This window comes from Mycteria americana, chromosome 3 (genome assembly GCF_035582795.1).
Source record: "Mycteria americana isolate JAX WOST 10 ecotype Jacksonville Zoo and Gardens chromosome 3, USCA_MyAme_1.0, whole genome shotgun sequence".
In the NCBI taxonomy this organism is placed as follows: domain Eukaryota; kingdom Metazoa; phylum Chordata; class Aves; order Ciconiiformes; family Ciconiidae; genus Mycteria; species Mycteria americana.
Window position 1 is genome coordinate 1,018,309 of NC_134367.1, and position 19,525 is coordinate 1,037,833.

At 47.4% G+C, this 19,525-nt stretch overlaps 1 protein-coding gene across 2 annotated transcripts in view; it reads left to right on the forward strand.

The window, feature by feature from the left end:
- The first annotated feature begins 836 nt into the window (after positions 1-836).
- Positions 837-19,525, forward strand: part of RAB10 (RAB10, member RAS oncogene family) — a 52,109-nt gene continuing 33,420 nt past the window's right edge. Inside the window, exon 1 of one of the 2 annotated variants that reach the window (XM_075497586.1) lies at positions 837-1,397. In XM_075497586.1, the coding sequence (XP_075353701.1) occupies positions 1,271-1,397 (127 nt within the window). In that variant the 5' untranslated portion in view covers positions 837-1,270. The remainder of the gene's footprint in view (positions 1,398-19,525) is intronic. The other variant, XM_075497585.1, reaches the window with a different exon arrangement.

The window sequence follows — 19,525 nt, forward strand, 5'->3', positions numbered from 1 at the left end:
AGCCTGCACCAGGCTGCCGGGACGCCTCTCTGAGAGGGCTCGGCCCCAGCTGTTCACGGGAGCTGCGGGACGGTTGAGCTCAGGGCCCTGCTACGCCCTCGGTCCCACGGCGCTGCCCATCCCCACCGGCGCTGGGCTCAGACCGGCTCTCGGCCGGTGGGTGGTGGCCGCAGGGCTGTGCTGAGGCCCCTTGCCTGCCCCGGGGGGTGCAGGGCCCAGGCCCTGCCTGCCGGGCCCGGCGGCTGCAGCCTGACCCGCAGGCAGGCCGGTGAGGCTGGGCCGGGGCTGGCGGGTCCCGGGGCTGGGGACGCCGCCGGCCGCGGCGGAGGGTCCCTGAGGGGCTGGGGGCCGCGGCGGGGGCTGGCGGGGCCCGGGGACACCGCGGAAGCGCTGCCGGGCCCAGGGCCCGACCGGGGTGGGGAGGGCACCGGGGCCGGGTCCCTGTGAGGGCCCGGCGCCCCCTCACCCCGCCCGCCGCCAGGGGGCGCCCTCCGCCCCGTCGCCCCCCGCCGAGGGTCGTGCTCGCGCTCTGTCGTCGTCGTCCCCCCCCCCCGTGATGTCACCCCCGGGGAGCAGCCGAGACTGGCAGGGGGGCGTACCCAATGGGAGACCCGGCGAGCAAGGCGGGGAGGCGGGACTTCCGCCGGCGGCCGGCCGGCGCAGGGGTGGGAAGGCGGGGCCGCCGCCCCCTCAGGCCCCGCCCCGCCGCGCGGTCGCGAGCGCGGGTGGCGTCACCACGCCGGGGTTCTGCGGCGGGCCGCGGGCGCGCGCGCCGCCCGCCCTCCCTCCCTCCCCCCTTGCCGCCAGGGGCGCGCGCGCGTGCTGACGTCAGGGCGTGCGCGCCCCCGCCTGGAGGCCTGCGCGGTTACCGAGCGGCGCGCGCAGCTTCGGCAGCGCCTGTGAGGAGCCGCCGCCGTCCGGGGGAGCCGCGCCGGGCCGGGCCGGGCCGGGCCGCGCCGCGCCGCACCGAGCCAAGCCGCGGGATTATGAGGCCGGGCGCCGCCGCCTCCCCGTGAGGAGCAGCGGGCCCGTGGCGGCGCGGGGAACGCGCCAGGCGCCGGGGCCGCCCCGCGACAGGAAGCCATTTTGTGGGCCCCCTCCCCTCCTCTTCCTCCTCCTCCTTCGCCGCCGCCCTCGCGAGCGGCGCGGCCGGTGCTGCCGGCCGGGGTGGGCGGGCGGACCCGCGGCGGGGGCGCCCGGTGAAGGAGGGCGGCGGCGGGGGGGGCGAGCAGGGGGCCGGAGCGGGCGGCGGCGGCCGCCGCGCCTCCCCATGGCGAAGAAAACCTACGACCTGCTCTTCAAGCTGCTCCTCATCGGGGACTCGGGGGTCGGCAAGACCTGCGTGCTCTTCCGCTTCTCCGACGATGCCTTCAACACCACCTTCATCTCCACCATCGGTCAGTGCCTCCCCCGCTCCCCCGGGCACACCCTCGGCCGGGCCCCCCTCAACCGGGGCCCCCTCCCTCCCCCCGCGCCCCGTTCCCACTCGGGTGGGCTCCTGCAGCCCTGCCCTGCCCCCGGGGGCTGCAGCCCTGCTCTCTGCCCTGCCTCGCAGCTTTGGGGCGTGTTTTCTCCTCTTGTGTCAGCCCCCGCCTCCGAGTGTCCCCGCGGGTCCCCAAGGACCCCCTGTGTCCCCCCCACCCCCCTTCTTTCGGCTCCTTGCTCTGGCTGTCGACGTGAAGTCCTCGGAGAGCCGGCCACCCCGGTCACACCCGACACCGGCTTCGCCTCTGCTGCAGGGAGGAACGGTTTGGTTTCTCTCCGCAGTTGAGGGCAGCAGTTTTCTCCGCCGTGGGTGACCCTGAGCGACCCTCTCGTTCCCTCCCTGGGGGGTTGCCTTGGCAGCTTGTCCCCCGCAGCCTCTGCCAGCTACAGCGAGAGCCCACCTGGCTCCTTCCGTCACTGGTTCATCTCTAGCCCCGACTAGAGACGAGGCAGGTGGGGTTGCCATCCCTGCACAGTATCTTTATGGCTATTGATGTGGCTTGGCAGAAATGATTACACTTGTGGGTGGGGTCTGTTTTCTCACCCAACAAAGCTGTCTTTCCCTCGTTTGTGAGTGAGCTGCTGGGCTTCTGGCAAAGCTGGCTTTCGCCCTTCATTGGTGTGCAGCTCCTGACTACGGTAGTTCCTTCAACATCGTGAAGGAGAGATGTGTATTTTCCTGAGCTTTCCTCTTTCATCTACGCCGTGAGACGGGCCTTGTACCTAACATCCTTTCTCTCTAGGTTTATCGGAGAGTTTTGTTTTTCTTCTCCTGAACATCGTCTTGTTTTGCAGATGAAGAGTTCAGGTCAGCAGCTTCTAACCTTCTTGGTGGCTGACTGGCAATTTAAGAGATTTCATGCCTCCGCTTTTTCTTGCAGTACCCACTGGTGTAACGTGTGCAGATAACTACTGTGCATCTGGAAAAAAAATCTTTTTTTTGGGGGGAGGGGGGTTGAATTGGATCTGGCTTTTTGTGCTTGATGTAAATCCCGTAGATGATTGGCCATACAGGTGTTCACCAAGGGTAGGAGAGCATAGAGTATCAGTGTCAATCTTAGTGCTAGGTGCAAGTATGCTCCTGCATACTTCCTCATCGGTGTCGAAACATCACCCTAAAAATTGCAGCTCAGACTACAAGACAAGAAAAGACGCTCTTAAGCAAGGCTTGGGTAATTTAAAGTGAAAGAATGTATAGTTGGGACAACTAAGTGTCAAGACACAGTTGTTACCTAGAAGCTCCTAGGGCCTCAGCTTGGGGTTTTGCTTAATTGTTTTGGGGGTGTGTGCGACAGTTGCTGTATCTCGTCTCTTAACGTCGCATACCTTGACTATTGAAGGCTGTATTTATTTTGCTGCCGTGGCCGTAGTGTAATTCTGCGCTGCTTGGCAAATTCTCGCCTGGATCACGTGGCGTTTGTTGCTTTCTGAGTTTGCTGGGAAGGTTTATTTCAATTCTCAAAGTAAAAAATAGTCAATGTCTTAGTTAAGAAGTTAGCAAATATATGGTGGCTCTTGCTCCAGAGAACTTGTGCATTTAGTGATTAGTGATTTTAGTAATTAGTTCTTCGTCTATAGCACTGCAGGTTCTGAGCGTTCAAGCAGAGTATCATCGGGTTCCGTGGCAAGTGTGCACGTGCAGAGTTTGGAAGCATTTCTGAACAAACCAATTTAGACCAGTAGGTATTTCTGGAGTATGCAAAAGGAGACTGTAGTGCATGTACACTGGAAGGCAAACAAGCTTTATTTCCTAAACTCTGAACTAAATGCCTAGGTACGGTAGCTGTGAACACCACTTGATGACTGGCTGGTGTGTCAGACTTGCATCTTCATGGTGGAATTTAGCGGATTTTGGGGTACAAATAGGGTTTCTGTGTGGGAAATAGTGCATTCCAGGTGCTTAACTGCCCAAAGATGTCTTAAATGTATTGTTTCCCTAGTTCTTCTGTAAGTATTTGGTTAATGAGGAAACCTGGTGGGAAAGTGTCCCGTGCAAGCAGCATCAGCTGAAAGGGAGACTCTACGTTAGCACCTTTTAAAAAGCAGTGCATCCACGAAGGAAAAATCTTGAACTGGGTTAAAACACCTGTCTGCTTAGTTGTTCTCCACATTATTACAACAAAGCAATTGAGTAATCTGCCTGAAAATACATTATCTCAAATTACCACTGGTAACTACAGTTTTTAGACTTTCTCTGCTGCAGCGGTGACAGCAGCAATGGCGATCCAGGAACGTACCAGGGAGCCTGAAAAGGTGCTTTGCCTGATGGTACCTGCTGTGATAAATCCTTCTGCGGTAGTGGCATGACTTGGGCTGGTTTTGCAGCCGGAAGAGGAGAGTTTCAGGAAAACCCTCAGATGAAGTCTTTGACCTGTAGCAACAAGGAAATACTATTTCCAAAGCACTTGTGTACACAGTAGGTGACATTGAAGGTGACTGGCTTATTGGCTGAATCTCTCCTTATATTTAAAAAAAAAAAAAATACTGGTACCTTGTTAGCTCTGATTCATGCTTCTGTGTTTACACTGAGCGCTCCACCAAGAACCAGAGATAGGCAAGCACGTAAAATGTACAGTAGTACTGATGGCTGTAAGCAGGGACTGGTTCAGTCTTTCCAGTCTTTATAGCAAAAGGTGGGTCTTGAAGAATATTGAAACTAGCCCGTGTATATAAACTACAAGTGGGGGGGAAGCATTTGAATTCTATAAAACCAAAGGCTTGTCTGCATATGTAAGTGAAGACACAATAATAATGCATTTCTGCTTCACATTAGTAACTTGTATTCGCTTACTTTCACATTTTAAGAACGGATTAAGCATGATCCATGATGGCAGTTTGGATATAATTTACTATAGGTGTGATTTGGTATACTCTCTTTTAACATTTTACTGTGAATCACTTCGATCTAATATTTCCTGCTAAAACAGCAGTTAAGCTTTTGGATGTGATGAGGTGCCCGTGTGAATGACTTCATTACCCTGTCTAGAGGTACTATAAATAATCCAGATGGCTCTTCCGCAAGAATCCCTAAGTCATCGTAACCTCCCTGGAGAGAGCAGGGGCCTTGTCCTCAAATGCTGTGTTGCTGTTTTCAGGTAGAAGGGGAATAAATGATAAAGACTTAGTCTATCATAAACCATCCTTATTTTTAATAGCTCTTCAGTAATCCTCTGGTGCAAAAATCATTTTTGTGGTATCTTTTTTTGAGAAATGGTGGTGGCTTTTCAGTTGTGCTCTACGGATACTGTAGTTAGGGCAGGTCTGTCGGCGGTAGCTGTTCCTCTGGGCAGTGGTGTTGCTCCCTAGTGCTCCTAAGCACTGGAAGCTTCTCTTAAACGGGCTGCTGCCTGGTGTCCCCTCTCCCCAAACGCTGCTAACTTTAGTAGTTTCTATGCTGCCTCTCATGCTAACAGCAGATTTTCTTTATTTTTAATACTAAAAATGTTAGTATAAGTAGCTTCCAGTCAATGTATACTTGAGATCTTAATTTTCTTTAGTAATTTTTTTTATTGGCATTCAGCATGTCAAGTTGATGACAGCTTGAAGTGAACTGTCGAAAAATGATCTGTCGGAGCTCTGCGGGCACGCTTTGTGAGGCTGGTTAGGGTCAGCAGGTAGAGCGCTGGCCTTTGCTGCCTGGGCATAAGCAGGTAGAGAGGGCCGTTCTTGCAAGGATGCCTGTCTAAAAAATTTGAATGTCAAAACTGAACTCAAGCATATAATTGCTATTGTTTGACTAAGTAAAATGCAAATTAAGATGAGTCACAAAAAATGTTTTCCCATGAAATCTGACTACCTCTAGTAATGTGCTGAAGAGAACAAAGCGTATGTGATCATTGTCAGATTCTCTCTAAGTTGCGCCTGCTGTAGGTACAGCTTTCCTGGATCTTAACCCATACTGAAGGTGCAGTTGCGTTCTGTGTTTCTGGTCTTTACTCATGCTGACTGCAACTCAACAAATCCAGAGAGGGAGGAAAAGCAGTATGATTTTTGAGGTTTGATCACCCCATATTTGTTCTGAACACGGCAAGGTCTTGACGCCAAAGCTGCGCTAGGAGTGTGCAAAACTGTATTGTTTTAAATGCAAAGGTATATGAAAACTACTTTCTGATTAAATCCTGTTTTTCTCAGGGTTTTTTATTATTATTATTTCTTTGGCCTTTATTAGAAGTGATTTTGAGTTGCTAAGCGCTTGCTTTGGAATCATTGCATATTGGTACATTTAAGCAGTGAAATTTTTTAAAATCAATCCTCAGATATCAAAAATAGTAAATATAACAAGTTTTGTGGTACATCTTGTGAGGATTTGTTTGCCCGTGATTGTGATATATTAATATTGGGAAGAAAGGAGTCCCAGATAGAGAATGGGGAAAAACTCAGCAGATTGTGGGAAAACAAACTAGGCAGAAATTACGGTTTGAATTCTGAAAATGCTTTCAAGCTGTATGGTGGTTGCAATGAAGTTTGAAAACCAAGTAGTTTCTGGGGTCCAAAAGAAGAGTATTACTACAGCAGTTGAAAGTACTGGCTTGCTTTTTCCTTATATTCCTTTTCTGTCTCATATCTATAGCTTGTCGACTTGCAGGAGCAGCAACCAACTTGGAGTTCTGTTTATATTGTGCCCAGGCTGTGGTTCAGTCTGTATTTGACTCCTGGCACAGAGCAAGTGAATTAGGAAAAAAAAAAAACCAACAAACCAACGAACACACCCCCCACCCCCCCAACAAAAACCTCACCCCAACTCCTGTTCATTTGTTTCCATGACAGGGGGTCCAGAAATCATCAGGCAGCAAGAGATGCAAAAATCGTTTCTATGCATAAGTAACTGAAATGTAAAACTTGCTGTCATGGGAAGTTTTGGAGGGAAAAATATAAATGGGTTCAGAATGAAAGTAGAAAATAGAAGTGGATCCATTGGTGGCTGTCAGATTAGATGGTCTGGATGCGTTCTCGAGCTTGGGAATCCCCTCAGCTCTTGGTTGCTGGAGGTGGAAGGAGTATTCTTTGGCCTTGAGAGAGTGGTTCTCCTCACCTCTGTCTGCTGGGATGCCCAGGAGAAGGGTTGCAGAGCAAATTGGGCTGATGGTGTGATACCGTATGATTGAGGGTGTTTGGTGGTGTTTTTGTTTTGTTTTAATCTAGGGCCATGGATAATGAGCAGCAGTTTGGCTTGTGCATCCCTCACGGTGCTGATGAGAAGTGTGTGGATAGCTGTACCGTGAAGAGCTGAGGAACTGAGCTGGCTGGAAACTTTTTTTTTAACATTGCTATTTTTTCAGCTGAGCTGGATCAGTTCCCCGATCTGGCTTCTTATGTTACTATATAAATCTCTACTGGCAGAGTGGATAGGGTATCTGGGGACGTGGAAACACCGGAATAGGTGGTACTTGTACTGAGAAGTTACTTGTGAAAATTCACGTTTGGGTTGCTGTTCCATGCTAACAAAGCTCTTGGCAGCGGTGCCAGTGCCTCGTGTTCCCTCCTCCCTGCCCCCAGTATGAAACAAACCGTAAACTGGACTTGCTCTTCTCCCTGTGCTTCTGCTGTCACTGCCTCGGGGCAAAACCAGCTGGTGAAGGTTGAGAACGCTGCCGAACTCCTTACTCGGGCACATACCTGTGCGGTGGCAGCACAGGACACGTAGCCCTGCTGCTCCTTTTTCTGTTTGTCCTTGCACTGCTGTGCTATTTATGCTCAACTGAAACTAATAGGCAGCTGTTACCTAAATGTGCGAAGTACGATCAGGAGACATGGAGACAAACGGGAAGGAGCATGCGGAGGTTGGCTGCTCCAATTAAGCCGGTGCTGTGTCCAGGAGGAGACCGAACTGTCGCTTCAACAGTAAGTGGCAAAGATAAAGAGTGGATGAAGTCGCTAATGTTTTCTAAGGTAAAGTGTTTCAGATTTGGAGCGCAGGCCTGTAGCTTGTGACAGGCTGTCCGAATAATCCATGGTCTGCTCTTGAATTTTACAAGACCAAATGAAATGCCTGTTGACGTTGGTAGAAAACTTCTCAGGAACTGATAGGCAGGGATGCAACCTTCATTTTAGAAACCAAGGACTGTTTTTTTTTAGTGCCTTGTTGAGTGATAAGCACAACTGGGGGGTGCAGAGAAGTGATTTCCTCTTGACTTACCTCTTCCGAAAGATAAATCTGTTACTCCCCTCTCTTTATCCTGAGAAAATCCTTAGTCTTTTCTACCCTTAAAGTTAATATTGATGTTTAATTAGAGGATTGGTTGAGAGTCTATTGATAAATACTTCATCAAGGGATAGAAAAAAAAATCCTAAGTTGAAGGGGTTTTTTTTAGCTTGTGCTAAGCAGATGTTGCTGCCTGTAGTCCAGCGGTGCTGCATGTGTGGGTTTTGTCTTGGCACGCCACACTCGCTGTACCCACTCCTGGCAGCCCTCGGGAGCAGGGTCTGGGCCACTTCCACCATTTGGGTGGCAACAGCTTGCTCTTGTCCTCCTACTCACTGGAGCTGTGGAAGGGCAGCGTGTTCTTGCTTGTTAGCAGCGGCGTGGAGGAAGGAGCAGGAGAATCTCGGGAAGGATGGTGGCTGGCTGCTCCTGCCAGGAAACTTCATCCCGCCTGGGGCTGAGAAATGCCTGGGAAGGACATTGGATGAGAGCAGGTTGCACGGATTCTCCCAGCAGCGGCAGCCAGCGCCTGTTTTGCTACGTGACCTTCTGACGACACGTGGAGAAGGGTTTTATGTAACCCTTGCGAGGGGGTAAGGTACTTCAGAAACACTTTGTGAAGAACGGGCTTGTCGAATTCCTAGTGCTTTGGGAATTCCCTGTCTGGCCCTGGGGAAACAGGAAAGGGACCAGAGCTGCTGCTCCAAGTCTTCTTGAATGTTTAGTGTTTCAGTACAACTTAACTGTGTGGGTTTTTCTTTTCTGTGTGGGTTTAACTAGAAGTCTCTGCATGTTTTTGTTCTTTTCTATAGATAAAACAACTCGAGGCTTTCTTTCCCACTGGGTTTGTGACTGTTTTATACTGCGTAACCTGGAGAAATACCCGTTTCTGTCTTGCATTTCCAAAATCTGACTTAACGCTCTCTGAGAGGCCTGCTTGCTTAATTGCCGTTAGGTATGGAGTACCTACACTGACATCCATACCTGTACAGCTTTTTCCTCAAGGAAACTGGTATTTTTTCATATTCAGACTACTGATTAGCTCTACAGATACCAGATATGCTGAAGCAGTTGTTGGATTGGGGGGAGTGCTGGAAACAGTCTCTTCCCATTAACGTGGGTCTGGTGTGGCGTGCTGGGAATTCCTTTAGTACCGCAGTCTGACAGGGCTGTGATCAACATCATAGAGTCACATAATGGTTTGGGTGGGAAGGGACCTTTAAAGGCCATCCAGTCCAGCCCCCTGCCACGAGCAGGGACATCTTCAACCAGAGCAGGTTGCTCGGAGCCCCGGCCAACCTGACCTGGAATGTTTCCAGGGACGGGGCATCGACCACCTCTCTGGGCAACGTGGGCCAGTGTCTCACCACCCTCAGCATAAACAATTTCTTCCTTATCTCTAGTCTGAATCTCCCCTCTCTTAGTTTAAAACCATTCCCCTTTGTCCTATTGCTTCAGGCCCTGCTAAAAAGTCTGTCCCCATCTTTCTTACAAGCCCCCTTCAGGTACTGGCAGGCTGCTATAAGGTCTCCCCGCAGCCTTCTCTTCTCCAGGCTGAACAACCCCAGCTCTCTCAGCCCTTCCTCACAGCAGAGGTGTTCCAGCCCTCTGACCATTTCCGTGGCCTCCTCTGGACCCGCTCCAGCAGGTCCATGTCTTTCCTGTGCTGAGGACCCCCGAGCTGGACGCAGCACTGCAGGGGGGGTCTGACCAGAGCGGAGTCGAGGGGCAGAATCCCCTCCCTCGACCTGCTGGCCACGCTGCGGGTGATGCAGCCCAGGACACGGTTGGCTTTCTGGGCTGTGAGCGCACATTGTCGGCTCATGTCCAGCTTTTCATCCACCAGTACCACCAAGTCCTTTTCCTTAGGGCTGCTCTCCATCCCTTCATCCCCCAGCCTGTATTGATACCAGGGATTGCCCCAACCCATGTGCAGGACCTTGCCCTTGGCCTTGTTGGATCTCAGGAGGTTCACATGGGCCCACTTCTCCAGCTTGTCCAGGTCCTTCTGGATGGCATTCTGTCCTCCAGGCATGACAACTGCACTGCTCAGCTTGGTGTCATCTGCAAACTTGCTGAGGGTGCACTTGATCCCACTGTCCATGTCATTGATGAAGATACCATCCTTAGTGGGAGGCTGTCTTGGCCCAAGATCTGAGCTTCGGAACCCTTAAAAGATGGAGTTATGGAGACGGGTAGTACTGTGATAACTTCAGGCGTTTACCCATTGTAGGTCAGGGTATGGTACCACTGACTTGCCTGTCCTTTGGTTTATGAGGCTATCAGAAGGTTCTTTAAAGCTGGTCTTGTCAGGTTGTGTCATTTGTGGCTTATGAGATCAAACCCTTGTTTGTTTGTTTCATGGCAACATTCACTGAACAGTATGCACCTGGTCCAAATAAAAAGTTATTTTGCCTTCTGAGATGGTTATGTCTTAACTCGGTCTCACCAGCATTTTAGTCTTCTAGAGTAAAGGTGATTTTACATTTTACTTTAGATGTTCAGTTATTAACTTCAGGTGTATGAATTAATCTATTGATGCCTGACATGTTACCCATTCTTCCTCACCACCAAATCTCATTGGCAGCTGACTTCCTAACTTGATTGCACTTCTTAAATTATTTCCATAAATGTCTGAACCTTGATGGTTTAAAAAAGCTGAAAATGTTGGTAGTAATATCTAGATGTTCCCAGTTCCTTAGGTAGTGATCTTAATTTTACACCCTCCAAGGCTTGCTGCAGTCTGTGTCTTATCCTCTTCCCTTCCTTTTCTGAAATGGGATTCCTCTAGCATAACTAGCTCGTTAAAAGCCGAACTGTCAGCATGGGCTAGCTGTGTAGGCTCCTTCTGTAACTGGGGCGAAGGAAAGTAAGAAACTCCATCCATCTGAACATGGCAATATGTACGCATGCCTCTCTGTCACTTTAGAGGAAGCTTAGATGTGTAGCCTAAATATAGCTGTCTAATTGTTGGTTAAATGAGTCCCACCAACGCTTCTGTTTCATTAAGCATACTGTGAAATGCTTTCATCTCAACATAACTTTTTGATCTTGCCAGTAAACAACAAATTTTTTATTTTTTTTTTTTTAGCTACTCAGGTGTCTGGCAAAAACAAAGATAACTACTGGCTAGTTCTTTGGGTTTTGTACTTAACATTGGTATGTCTGGGACAGCAGGCAGCAGAAATGTGAGTTCTCTGGAAAATCCGATGCTTTTTATTCCTACTTCAGTGACCAGGACTAGCGAACAGAAATGCTGGTGGTGCATGGAAGGGGGCTCAAAGCCCACCTGCAACAGTGTTAGACTGCTAGTGTCTGCTCAGTCGTGGTGGCCATGTGCCACAGGGCACTTGAGACCTTGACGCAGCCAGAGAACCAGGAGGATGCGGCTGCCCAGGTTTGGGTCCCAGGCGTTCGCTGCAGTGCTGCCTGAGGCTGCTGCTGAGGGCAAGAAACAGTGGACACAAGTCACAACGGGGAAAATTCGACCTGGGTATTAGGAAGAAATTGTGATGAAGGTGGTCTGTGACTGGAACAGAAATGCAGAGAGATGATGGGATTGCCATCCTTGGAGTAATGAAAATATTTCTAGAAGAGACCCCAGGCAACCTGAGTCAAGGTGGCCCTGCTGTGGGGTGTTAGAAGCGCACACTCCGTGCTCCACAGTCTGCCTTAGTCTCGCTGTTGGTCCTGGGTGCCAGGACAGGACCTGGGTTGGAGGTGGGGATTCTCAGTGTGTGTCAGGGCTGCTGCTGGATACCATCAAAAGCACTACAGTCTGGAGAGATTCCTGCTGGAGGTCTCCTTTTGATCTTCAGAGCAGTAGATAATGGCCACCAGCTTTGTAAAGAGTTTCTAACAAAGTAGTTTCTTAAGAGGTAGAAGAAACAACTGATAAAGAAGGCATGTGATGTCTTGCTCAGAGCAAGTGCAGGTACTCCTCGCCTAGCTTTTGCAGGAGCTTCAGCACTGCTGCTGAATCTGAGCAGGCACCTCTTTGGTCAGAGCTGCTGTCAGCGTTGTGGTTTCTCACCTTGTAACTTAACGGTACTGCTGGTCCAGCTATTGGTAAAACCCTGCTTTAACCTCAATTCTTTCTGCATAAATCCGGATGTTATTTTCTAACATAGTTCCTTTCAATATTGTAGTCAGATGCTTAGCTGCAGAATAGGGATGTGGGATACAGGGAGCTAGAGCAGGTCCTTTGCTGAGGTGGATGGCTGACTGTGTGGCTGCTCCTGGCTCCCTTCAGTGCAAAGGGAAATGGGTTTATTCCATGCGAACTGAAACCAGGAGTCTCTGTGCTTGCCTTGCAGGTGTGCATCTCTTCCCGTCGTCTTGAGACACAATGCCTTTTCACTGGAGTTGAGAGTTGGCAAGGTGCAGCTTTAGGCTTTTTTCTTCTTGCAGATGAGGTGTAGCTAACCTTGTTGCAGCGTACAGCAAACTAAAGAATCCAAACAAGCCTTACGGCCTCCAGTGCTGCCTTGGGAGAGGCCGACATTTTGGGGTAGCAATAACTTTTGATTCTAGGCATGTCATGTGACATTCTTCCAGTTTCTTCCACCCTTTCAAAGGCACATAATTCCTGTTTCTCAGGCTTTTTCTATGCATTCAATTTGAGTGTTGCAGTACTGGTAATAGCTAAAAAAGGTGATAAGACTTAATGAGAAATGTGATGCTTCTGGGCAATATTATAGCCTTGGTTTTTTTCTTCAATCTTTTTTCCTGCTAATTAGCTTGACAACACTGCCATTCATCTTCTCACTTGCTGGAGAACTTACGGAGGTTGGGTAGAAACATCTGGTGGTATAATACTTGATCTCCTCCAAGAGTAGGGAGGTGGAGGAACTTTGACGGTCACGCTGTGCCATATAGTTCTGATGCTTATGGTGTGGAAATTGTCTTCAGATTCTTAGAACTTGGTGTAAACCAAAGATAAATACCTGCTGCCGTGCTTTGACTCTGTGAAGTCTCTGTGTTTCTTGATGCTGAAGGTTCATCAATCAAAGCTTTTTATGTAACGTAGGTATTGCAGTATATGTATAAGTTGATATTCAGTAACTAAAGACATCCTAAATAATATGGCAACTGCTTCAGTTAAATACCTGTGAAATTGCACAGATGTAGTGCAAGGAATGGAGCTTTGGAGTTGAACAGACTATATTTAACACTAGACACAGTGCCATTCTTTGGAGTCTCTGTAGGAAATAATAGGTGTGTCCTTAACCGGCAATTCCGTATTGAAAATTTTGCACAGAAAGGGCTGGGTCACAGCTTATCTCCAGCCCTCTGTGAATGGGAACGATGCTTAGATAGCATCTGAGACTGCAGTGCTTGGTGCTTTAGTAACGGCTTGGTGCTTTAGTAAATGTCGATGCGTCTCTAATGCCAACAATGACAAAACTTGCTGCTGTGGTGTAGCCTAGGTAGCTTGAGTTAGGGTACTTTAATAAATAATGGTAATATTTTCTGTTTATAATGAAAGAAACCTGGTCATCCAGCAATAAGTGGTCACTTAAAAGCACATGCCCTCTTTTCAGTGAGTTGTAAAAGGCAGCTCGTAGATTGTTTCACCAGAGAAAACATTTAAAAGTCCAAGTGCAGTAACTACCTGGCCCTCCTAAAACTGCATTGACTTAAAATCTTTGAAAAAACTTCAGGCATACTGTGAAGTGTGTAAAGCATTGCAAGCTTTCAGTTCTCGAGTACTGATAGTGACTGCATCATGCAGACAAATGTCAAAATCTGTTTGGAAACAACTGGAGAAGCTCTGACTCCTCAGTTTTGCTGTTAAAGGTTTGAAATCCTTGTGCAGTACCTGTGAGGGTGTTCCAGTGTATTCTAGTAGACTAAAATTGAGATTGCAGACAACGACGAAGGTTCAGAGAGTCTCACTTCGGTGCAAGTAACCTGTCACATACGACAGGGGCAGAAACCATTTCTCAGGCCAGAACCAGTTATGAAGCCTTCTCATCTATCCAGGGTCTTTCATCTGCTGGCGTGGCTGCAACTAATTAAATGTAGGTCAGTGGGTTCAATGGGAAGTGTACGTTCCAGCAAGTTGCCTGGTCTGAAAATGTAAGTGATGGTCTGTCCTTCCGTTCTTCAGTAGTTCTAGCAGTAAGGAGTTTTAAATACTGAAACAAGGAGTAACGATCTGAGTTTCTGGACTGCAGTAAGTCATCGTTACAGAAGTTGGGAAGGCAGAGAGCTTCTGGGGTGCTCTTGAGCTTCGCAGCATTTATAACGGGTTGACTGGCTGAATCTTTTTAATGACCTCTAAGACACAGTACCTGCCAATTTGACAAAGCTAATGCTTTTCCTGAATGAATCTACTTCCCTTTGTTTACGTATTACCTGTCTTGTCAATCTGACGAGTATAAATTAGCCAGGGTAAGTGTTAACTCGAATTTTATTTTTATGTAACTTGAGGACAAAATCACTGTTACAGCAAGTAGTGACAAATTTTCTGTTTCATAAATAGAAGCAGTTTATGTGAAAGCAGATTCATGTACCATATTTATTTTCTAGCTAACAAATACAGCAAAAGAAGGCTAAGACAGGTATGAAGACTGAATTAATTTACTGTAATTGAACTTGAACATACTTAGCGCACACGTTTGGTGGCTTGGAGCAGAATTCCAATTAGTTGTGAATTTTTGTGTGGACTATCAGCTTGCTGGAGTCCAGACCTTTCCCTGCCATGATTTTAGGTATGGGACCTAATGGGCTTCGTGACAAAGGGATTCATGGGGAGATGTGGCTGCTTCATGTGTTGCCCTCTTTAAAAATACATGCTGGTAAAGGTGGCTGGCAGAATTCTGCTGCCTGGGCCAGAAGTTTATTGAGTATATTAGAAAATGAAAGATGTAATGGCAGAGAATTAAATCAGCCCTCAAACCTGGAATTAACTGCCACTAAGCAGAGATTGTTGCTGCATGGGAACAACTCTGAAGTAAGTACTGTTTCTTGCTAGAACTTCATTTCCTTTTTTTTTCTTCCCCCGTTACTACCTTATGAATAAAAACCTTACTGTCTCTCTTGTCTCTTGGTATGCATAAAATATCACGAAAATAGTTCCTTTGTTCATTTTCTTCTGTTTTGTTTGTGGGAGCCTTGTGTAAGGTTTAGCTGCTGGAATAACAAAATGATAAAGTTTCTTTTTTCTGAAAGAAGTAACTGCTTGTGTTGAAACTGTACGTGGTCTCATAGATCTAAGTGGCAGCGTAGGTGGTGTCAACAGGAAGCTTTAGTTCTCTTTCTGAACAGAGATTTTTTTACATGTAAATTTGAACTGTACTTTCACATGACTTCTGAAACTCCTTCGCTGGAGGGAATATGGTTAAGTGAAGAGAGATCCCATGGGACCCTGGCTGGTTCATCTGCTTGCTTTGTGTGGCCACCTCAGATCTTTCCGCACAGCATGCTCTATCGAGGACTGCCTAACCCTAAGCGTTATAGGCTGTATATGGTTAGACTTCACCAGACAAAAGTTGCATTAATGCTTACAAATGAGATGAAGGCATCTGAGGAGGAGGGGATGAGAAGGCTTCATAACTGGTTCTGGCCTGAGAAATGGTTTCTGTCCCTGTCGTATGTGACAGGTTACTTGCACCAAAGTGAGACTCTCTGAACCTTCGTCGTTGTCTGCAATCTCAATTTCAGTCTACTTGGCGCAAATGGCAGGTAGAATGGCACTGCACCCAGAATTCATGGCAGCTGTGCTTTGAACATGTCTACTGAACTGATGGCCAAGTTAAACGTGCCACAACCGTTGGAAACAGCTGTCACTTGATGTCCAGAACCTGGTGTCTGCATCCATTTTATTGGGAAATGGTCCTTGCCCTGGTTATCTCCTGAACTTTGCCCAGGCCCTGATATGGAGAGTACTAGCTCTCAAGTCAAAACCGTGCCACAAACACATAGCCCACTGGCTGAAGTTCTGGTCCTGGGAAGGTCCCTTGCCATCAGCTGGCCTGCTGCTGCATGTGGCCATAGTGTGCTGTGCAGCGTTCCGTACCCTGGAGGGTTCACGGGCATAGCTATGGCAGTTCAAGAGCTCGCCCAAAGTCCCCTACCCTGTTGCTTTGCCCGAGGTAGAAAACCATGTTGTTCTTTTGTACTGCCTCAGCCGTCTCTGTCAATTTAAATCACCGATGGTGCATTTGTTAATCACCCAAAAGCGTGGCTTGAATTGCTGAGGCATGAATGCCTGTGCCGTTGTCGCTCCCTTTGAACACGGAGGAGGACGTGACACCTCTCAAGGAAAGGTTACTCAAAACTGGGTTGTTTTGAGCTCTTGTAGATTTAGCTTTAGTTTGTCAAGACACCTTTCCCTACAGACGTCTAGTCAGGCACCTCCAATTAATGTTTTTAGGCTCATATACCTTAATTCATCCCTTGGAGGAGTCATTATCTGCACTTAACAGGAATGCTGTATTTTGTACTAATCTTTGCAAGTAAACATCATTACTACCTTTTTGTTCGCAGGTCAGTATTTAAATGGATGCAGTAGATGGAGTAAGGGAGCTGGAACTTGAGATACATGTAAAATTCTTAGTAAATCACTGTCTGTGTCATTGTTGAATGAGGCAGTGCCATTTTAAGTTCCTTCCAAGCAGGTCCACGTGATGGGACCTCGACTCTGACTGTGTGCTGAATAGCACTGGTGCCTTTCTTACCTTCTGATTATTTGGATTTGCTGTTTTTATTCCAGGTATGGGGATGAACAGCACTTCACATTGTAATCAATCTATTAAACATCTGAACAATGCCACTTGAAGAGAAGCAGCTTCACGGGATTCTTGATGTGTTGATACTGTTTGCTTCCTTACAGCCTTGTGGCTTCCGAGACCTAAATGTGTGGATGTAATCTGTATTTTTAAAAAAAAAAGAAAAGTCTTACTGCTTGTGTTCCAGCTAATATAAAGAATTTACGTCTGCAAATATCAGTGCAATAACAGCAAGGTAATGGACTTCTTTCCATTGGAGGGGAGTAAAGTGAAAAGAAAGAGATGTCAGGATTTGTTTCTGGAGATGGTTAACTTTTTAAATATAGGTGACAAAGAATAGTGGAGGGGCGGAAGGTCACGGTTGCTGTGTCGGTGCAGCAACCTGGTGTATGGAGAGCAGACGACTCACCACACCTCTGTCTCCTTGATTATTTGATTTTTTTTCTCATGTATTTATTTTTAAATACTGCCCCAAGTGCTCTTAAAGAGTTTCTGGTAGGAACATTGACTTCTGTGATGATTTATTCCAGAATTAACATGTACGTGTTAACTTGTGATTTTAATATAAATCTCTGAAGAATGATTGTTGAGGGGGTTTCAAGTGAGGCTAGTAATGAGAGAAAAATTTTGGCATGCTAGAAGGCTGTAGTCTTGACCTAGATTTAATATACATCCTTGAAACGACTTGATGCACAAAGGAAGCTTGCATGCTTACAACTCACTGCCGCTTTGAAGGGAAACGGGAACACTTCAAAAAGAATTTCAAGTTGGGAAAGTGCCCTTCACTCTTGCAGTTCTGAATCTCGTAATTCTGAACATTGCTGTTCATCTCTGAACTGGCTGGTGGCTGCAGGCGGAATATGAGGCAGAGTGCTTGGAAAACTAGCGAGGCAGTTGCAGATGGGGAAGCAGCAGTGCAGCTTGAGGATCCCCCGTTTCTGCAAGCGGTGAAGAGGTGAATGAATTCACAGTATGCGGCCCTTCCCAGATAAGAGGTCAGCTGGATAACAATGGCCTTCTATTGTTTGGGGGGGATTAAGCCAGGTATTTTGGGGGATATAAGCCACAGGACTGAATTTGTCACCAAAATGAATATTCGGCCGAGTCCCCCTTATCAGTTAGCTGGTGTTGATTTGCATACATCAAATATCCCTGCAATGCCGAGTCTTACTGCAGTTCCTTGTTTGTTCGTGATGTGTGACAGCATTTGAAAGCACAACAAATGCAGGTGTCTAGAATGGAAGAATGTAGGTCATACTAAGAAGCTGCCGTCTCGCAGGGTTGTCATCTGCTTCGTTAAGAATGGATTAATTGGTAGGAGATGATCTGGCAACAGTGCTACTGCTAATGTCCTGCGTTCTCCCTTACATCACCAACTCTGGAATTTATCTGTATTGATACGGTATTAGTGAAACATAGCCTGTGAAGACAGTTTTATAAAGATACTGTAAAATCATACTGAAAAATTGAAGATTCATGAAAGAGTCATGGGTGTCACTAGGAGGGGCTGATAGGACTTGATCAATCTGTTGAAAAGGAAATACACTTTTTTTTTAAAAGAATCTCTAGTTTAGCAAATGTGTTAAAAGCCAAAGGTATGTGGATTGTTTGGATTTTGAGAATCTACTGCATTCCTAAAAATAGATGCTAGAATTAAATGGTGGTTTATTAAAATACACACCATCACACTAGCAAATATCAGTGGGTAAGAATCTTTAGCTTATCTTTATAGAGGGAGAGAGGTGTGCTCATAATTACTTTTCTTGATACCTGCTCTAGAAAAATACCAATTTTCAGGATACTTCAGGTACCGTGGATCCCTAGCAGTTGAGGATACAGTTATTGCCCCAGCAGTTTCTCTGCTTGTTAGTATGAATGTTACTAAGAAAACCAGTTCTGTGGAGCTGTTGCTGTCAAGGTGGCATGGATTGAGGCTGGTGACCTCGACGTAAAGGAGTGAATGTCTACCCAAGTGACGGTTCATGAAGGTACTAAACCAAAGTATGCAGGGGGTTGTTCAGTGAACGGGTGACTAGTAGAGCACTTGGGGAAGGTCCTTCGGGAAAGGAGAGGTCTCTAGGTGATAGACTCAGTCTGAGGGTGGGAGGATTGACACCAGTGACTGGATGTGTGGGGAAAAAAATGTAACACTAATCATATCATTTGTGGCTGGTGGAATTACAATAATTAAATCACTTGTTTCTGTTACCATGGTCCTCCCATGCCTTGCTCGATGAAAACCGGGCTCTCAAACAGGACTCTTACCTTCGTGGATGTTTTCTCTTGCCCAGTTGTTGTGGAACTTTCTTGGACTACTAGAATTAACTAAGTGTACATTTCCTAAGGTTTCACGTAAGGTATGTGTTACTTTATTTAGATGCAACTTCTGGTGCTCTGTAAATGCTGAATTGTCACGACTTGAAACCTTGCAGAGCCGGAAGAGTGAGTTCGTGTTGCTGCTCTAGTTTGTGCACTCTGCACTAGGAAAGTCTTAGTGCAGAGAAGATGAAACACTGAAACGCGTGAATTCACTGAATTTCTGTTTTACTACAGCATAAATCCATAGTCTGCTCATATCTTGAGTACTTCGTTACACTCCTGGTCACTGAATGTCAAAAACGATGGAATTAAAGGTTTAGAAGAGGCCAGCAAAGACAACCAAAAGGCCATTTCAGTGTCACCTGCTCTGTGATTCCTGATACCCTCCATGTTGGTCCTGGGGGGCTGCTGCTGGTTCTCCCCATGGCCTTCTCCAGGCAGTGGCTCTGAGAGTCCTGCACTGCCTCGATTCATTTTCTGGGGCCCCTTTGCTCCGAGTGCTGAGGCTCTGCTCGCCAGTCGTGGCACTGGGCTGCTGTGTCTGAACAAGTTATGTAGGTGCTCCCTAGCCTCCAGCTGAATAGGAGTCCTGAGTCATTGTAACTTTGGAGACTGCAAGGAGACTCTCATCTAAGTTTGTATCATGAATGATGGTAATCTGGGTTTTTGGTAAGTATTTGTTTTAGGTCTGACCAGTGTGGTAGTAGCCTTTAGTGAAAATGAGTGGGAATCTGCAGCATGGTCTAAAATAACTGCTAAGTGTTGTCCGTCACCTGTGTGTAATGGGTACCCTGTGTTAGTTATAACTTCCAGCAGTGTTTTGCAGCAGTTTGTGTGGAGTTAT